The sequence below is a fragment of the Quercus lobata genome, chromosome 4 (genome assembly GCF_001633185.2).
Source record: "Quercus lobata isolate SW786 chromosome 4, ValleyOak3.0 Primary Assembly, whole genome shotgun sequence".
Lineage (NCBI taxonomy): Eukaryota > Viridiplantae > Streptophyta > Magnoliopsida > Fagales > Fagaceae > Quercus > Quercus lobata.
In genome coordinates, this window is record NC_044907.1 from 78726375 (window position 1) to 78732347 (window position 5973).

At 33.5% G+C, this 5973-nt stretch overlaps 2 protein-coding genes across 2 annotated transcripts; both read left to right on the forward strand.

Moving 5' to 3' along the window:
• Window positions 1-1298: 1298 nt before the first annotated feature.
• LOC115985871 (LRR receptor-like serine/threonine-protein kinase EFR) lies at window positions 1299-2749 on the forward strand. Its single transcript, XM_031108767.1, has 2 exons — window positions 1299-2544; window positions 2688-2749. Exons 1-2 carry the CDS (start codon window positions 1299-1301, stop codon window positions 2747-2749), a joined length of 1308 nt encoding a protein of 435 aa, XP_030964627.1.
• A 257-nt stretch (window positions 2750-3006) lies between these two features.
• LOC115988018 (probable LRR receptor-like serine/threonine-protein kinase At3g47570) lies at window positions 3007-5589 on the forward strand. The gene is made up of 3 exons (XM_031111645.1): window positions 3007-4002; window positions 4314-4726; window positions 5340-5589. The coding sequence occupies exons 1-3, from the start codon at window positions 3054-3056 to the stop codon at window positions 5346-5348; spliced, it is 1371 nt and encodes a 456-aa protein (XP_030967505.1). The 5' UTR covers window positions 3007-3053; the 3' UTR covers window positions 5349-5589.
• The last annotated feature ends 384 nt before the right edge of the window (window positions 5590-5973 follow it).

The following is a 5973-nucleotide window of genomic DNA, read 5'->3' on the forward strand; positions in this document are numbered from 1 at the left end:
TTTATTGGTTTGAAGTGTTACCTTAAAAATAAAAAAATAAAAAAATAAAAAATAAAAAAAAACCTTTATATGCATCAATGATTTTCCTAAAGTTTAGTCTATGTATAATTTTAGATATTGAAATTTAAAGTGATCACTTTTAGTCACTTTGATTGGATGGCCAAATCTCTAACATGTTATCGCTTATAAGAAATAAAAGTGATTACTTTAATTTATTAGTGATTAAAAATGATTATTTTAAACTTGTTAGAGACTATAAATTTAGAAAGTACAGACTCGGATACAAGTACGACATAGAGACACAAATAATTTTTGAAAAATTATAACATGAAACGGCTGATACGACACCAATATAATACGGGTATAATATATGACACTCTAAACTAAGTATCCATACTTCCTAGCTAAGAATGATTGTATTAAATTTTAGGGAAAGAAAATGCTTATACAGAGACAAACAGGGTCCTTTGTCTTCTTTGAGTTTTACCTTGAAGTTTAACATATTTATTACAATAATTTTAAAAAAAAAAAAAAATAGATATGATAGAACAACTACAGTGATATTGCTTTAAAGAGTGGAGCCGATTCAGCAAAGCATGATAGCAAAGTTGATGGAATTTTCTCCTACATTCTTTTCATTCCAGGTCAGCAACCCCAGTTTGATCTACCTAATTATTGTCCACACGATTTATATCTCCTTTGAAGAGTGTGTCATGTAAACAGGTCGTAAAATCAGTGTGAAACAAAGACTTTTAGGGTTACTAACTTACGAGGACAGGTCATCTTGGTCATGCCCATAAGTCCTCCGCCTTTTTCCTTACGGTTACTCGCTATCACATCCCACTTACGTAGTATTAGAGATTTTTCGATGGAGAATCTAACCGCATCTTTCTCTAGTGTGAATGAAAAAATTCAACAGGTCTCTAAGATTCTCCCACGCGTTATTTGTCTGGTTCTTTTGTATAATTTAGTCCTTTAAAAATTTTATGAGTTGTTAATTTGGTTCCTAAGCTTTAATTCCAGAAAGGCTTTACTTTTCTACTTTTACATGCCGACTATGGTCAAGAAATATGATCAACGGTCTTATCGTCCATTACAGGTTCTGACTAATAATGATTGATCGATATTAGTAAAATTTAGGAGTGGGTACGAATATCACTATTTCTTGGACTACTTGTCTTCTTTCCCTTGCTATAAATTTGCTTCTTCTTCAGCTGCAAAACAACCATACACACATCCATTTCAAAATTTAATAAACCATCATATTAGCTAAACAAAAGCCTATTCAAACACATTGCATGGGGCCTTGTCCACACCTGAGTTCAGCTCCACCATCATCATCTTTCTCCATGCACACGTTTATCCTTCTCTGCTGCTTTGGCTTGTTTCTCACCTCTGTGGTTGGCGAGAGTAGTGAGACAGACCGGTTGGCATTGCTCGACTTCAAAGGCAAGATTAGTAAAGATCCTCTCGGGGTCATGAGCTCTTGGAATGATAGCATCCACTTTTGCCAATGGAAAGGTGTTTCCTGTGGTCGCCGACATCAAAGGGTCACTGTGTTGGACCTGCAATCTCAAAAACTGGTAGGCTCTATATCCCCAAATGTTGGAAATTTAAGTTTTTTGTGGAAGCTAAACCTTGAAAACAATAGCTTTTATAATGAAATTCCTCAAGAAATTGGCCGTTTGCATAGACTACAAGTCTTGCAATTGAACAATAACACAATAAATGGAACAATTCCTAGCAATATATCCAGTTGTGCCAACCTCATAATGTTTCATGCAGCTGTTAATAATCTGGTTGGAGAAATCCCCACAAAGCTTGGCACCTTGTCAAACCTCCAAATCTTTGCTATTCATAAAAATAGTTTGACCGGAATAATCCCATCTTCTTTTGGAAATTTATCATCTCTAAAAGGCTTATCTGTAGCTTATAATAACCTGGGTGGGAGTATCCCTGATTCTTTTTCCCAATTGACCAAACTTGAAATCTTTGCTGTGGCATCAAATAGGCTGTCTGGTACAATTCCTCCGTCATTCTTCAATATCTCTTCAATAACAAAGATTGATATAGGAGTTAACCAAATCCAAGGGCATCTTCCATCAGACATAGCTATAACTCTACCAAATTTGGAAATATTTTCCATCAGCAACAACCAGTTTATTGGATCTATCCCTATTTCAATTTCTAGTGCCTCAAATTTACATATACTAAATTTGGCCGGAAATAAACTAACTGGAAAAGTTCCTTCTTTAGAGAAGCTAAATAGAGTGAGGTTGTTTTCCATTGCTGAAAACCAACTTGGAAATGGAGGAGCAAATGACTTGAGTTTTCTCTGTTCTTTGTCAAATGCTACCAACCTAAGAGATGTGGAGATAAATACCAACAACTTTGGGGGGGAGTTGCCTAAATGTATTGGCAACATCTCAACTACTCTTGCCTTTTTCTATTTGAATAATAATAAAATATCTGGAAATATTCCTAGTGTGATAGGGAACCTGATTAACCTGGAGGATATAGAAATGTGGAACAATAAATTTTCAGGTAACATCCCCTCTATACTTGGAAACCTTCAGAAATTACAATTTTTGGATTTATCTCAAAACAATTTCATTGGTATCATTCCATCCTCTCTTGGAAATTTAACAAATTTGTTGGAGTTGTATTTAGGAGACAATAATCTTCAGGGAAGCATCCCTTCAAGTCTAAGTCAATGCCAAAATTTGATAACTTTTCATCTTCCCCATAACAATCTTAGCGGTATCATATCCTCGCAAGTTATTGGTCTCTCATTTTCACCAAATAGCCTTGACTTGTCTGGCAACCAATTCACTGGTGTCCTTCCCATGGAAATAGGAAATTTGAAAAATTTAGAACATTTGGATATTTCTGAAAATATGTTGTTTGGTAAAATACCAGCAAGTCTTGCAAGTTGTGTAAAGCTAGAATTTCTATCCATGAGAAGAAACTTTTTCCAAGGAGTTATTCCTTCATCTTGGGAATCATTAAGAGGTCTTGAACATTTAGACCTTTCTAAAAATAATTTTTCTGGCATGATTCCAAAATTTTTGGAGAGTTTTGATTTCTTGAAATTATTGAACCTCTCGTACAACCATTTTGAAGGTGAGATACCAACAAATGGAGTTTTCAAGAATGCGAGTGCAACTTTGATTAAGGGAAATGGTAAGCTTTGTGGGGGCATACCAAAGTTTCAACTTCCTAACTGCAACAACAAAAAATCCAAGAAAACGTTGACTCCTATGTTGAAGTTGATTATCTTTATTCTATTTGGGCTTCTCGGCGTATCTTTGATTCTATTGTCTCTATTTCTTTGTTCTTTAAGAAAGAAAAGGAAAGAAAATACCTCAAGCAATTCAATAAATTTGTTTTTGGATGTATCTTACCAAAGTCTCCTAAATGCCACAGATGGATTCTCTCCTACTAATTTAGTTGGTGTGGGCAGTTTTGGGTCAGTGTATAAAGGAATTCTAAATCAATATAGACATACAGTTGCTATCAAGGTGCTGAACCTTGCACGTCGTGGAGCTTCCAAAAGTTTCAAAGCTGAGTTTGAGTCTTTAAGAAACATCGAACATCAAAATCTTGTAAAGTTACTCACAGCATATTCAGGTATTGATGATCAAGGTCAAGATTTTAAGGCTTTGGTATACGAGTTCTTTGGCAATGGCAACCTAGATGAGTGGATACATCCAACTCCAATAACAAATGAGTCTTTTGAGAATCCAAGGAAATTGAGTCTTATTCAAAGATTAAATATCGCCATTGATGTTGCTAGTGCATTGGATTATCTTCATCATCATTGCCAAACACCAATTGTTCACTGTGACCTCAAGCCTAGCAATGTTCTTCTTGATGATAAAATGATTGGACATGTAAGTGACTTTGGCTTGGCAAAATTCCTTCATGCTATCATCCAAGATTCTTCTGCTAATCAATCAAGCTCAATTGGGGTTAGAGGAACAATTGGTTATACTCCTCCTGGTAAATATATTTTGCATTTCTTAAATTAAAAAGTTTTTTCGTTTACTTTTCCCATATTTCCTACAATAGTTCTAACTTCTAAGTATAAAAATATTTTTTTAATAATGATGTATTGTATCTAGAAGATAGAATGTGTTAAAACATAATTTTCTAGTTTTATTCTTCTTCTAGCTTCTTCTTTTATTATTTTTATTTTTATTTTTTTACATGCCTTGGAAAAACATCCTTTAACATTTGTAAGATTTTTTCTTTCCCTTCCTGTTGTGGTATGAAAGTATGGCAATTACAATATATGTTATGTGCAATTGCAGAGTATGGTATGGGAAACGAGGTATCAATATATGGTGATGTTTATAGTTATGGCATATTATTGTTAGAGATGTTCACGGGAAAAAGGCCTACTAATAGCATGTTCCTCAACGGCCTAAATCTGCGTGACTTTGTTAAAGCAAATTTACCAGAACGAATAATTGACATCATAGATCCTAATCTTCCCTGGGAAAGACAAGAGGGAGAAATAAGAATGAATGACACTCACAATGAGGATCAAAATGAAAGTCTCAAAATTCAAGAATGTTTGATTTTGATACTCGAAATTGGACTTGCTTGTTCCACAGAAGTTCCAAGAGAAAGGATGGACATCACTGATGCTTTAGTTGAATTGCATTTAATTCGACAAAACCTTTTAGAACCTGTATCCACGGATAAAGACTTCAAGCTACAGGTAATTTTAATTTTTATAATTTTAAATCTTTGTTAATGTATGTTCCGGAGCATGTGATCTGAGTGGTGGGGAGAGGGAATCATATGGCATTTAGAAAGCCACAGGCCTTAGTGTTAATAATTTTTATTATAATTATAATTATTGTCATTATCGGAATCAGCCCAATTTTTTTTTTTTTTTTAAATTGCTGACATTGACATGTAAAGGCTACAAAGTTAACTGATTTGTTGTAGAAATTTTGAAGTTCGAATTTGTTGTAAAATTATTTTTTGTTTATATATAATTCTAAATATCTTCTAAAAAATGGATTGTCAATTCCATAAATATTGAATGAGATGGGATTTCATAATCCCACACAAATTAGCTTAGCTTTCTTGCATCATGAATTTTCTCAAAGGTAAAACAAAACTTGATAGTTGATACTTAATTTACCAACTAATTTGTAGGTGATGAGATTCTCCACACCAAAAAAAAAAAAAATGTAGGTAATGAGTTAAAGAATATCTTTTAAATTCTTGTTACTGTAGAGAAAACCTCACTCCACACATTGTTACAATTAGAATTTTGAAGCTAAGTATTCTAATACATTGAAATTTATCTTCCCTCACCACAGGTGCACTAGACTGAATGTTGAAGCTCATTATTCTAATACTTTGACATCATGTTCGGGTGTATTTGGCATTTTTAGCACATTTGGAGGTAAATTGGGGAGATATGTAATTTTTTTTTTTTTTTGGTGTTAAAGAATATATTATTTATGGTTTGCTATGTGTAATGGCCCAAGAGGTCCAATTATGTTGTAAATCCTAAACATGGCTAACCTTATTTCCTAGTTTTTATATATATCTTGCTTAGGATTCATTGTAAACAACTTTTGAGCATACATTACATCAAGCCGAACAATTTAATTTTCTGTGTTCCTTTAGACTTTCCTTCCTTCTGCTCCTCTTCATCAACTTTCTATTCTCTCAATTTTAATATTACTAGGTAATTTTCGTTTGACACTTTGTGGCTTGAGAGAGAAGCCTCAGCAAAATGGAAATTTATTAAGAATTTGTATTCAGTAGCTTGATTTATACCAGGATCGGGAGAAATTTGATGAACTTTGGAGGTTTTCAAATTTGAGTTCGACACTTTTTGGATTAAGTGGAACTCTTATGAAATGGAATTTAAGTCAAGTTGAGGATTTATTAGAGTTTGAATCAGTTTCCTATTTCGAATTTAATTTGGATATTTTGGCTCTAGCA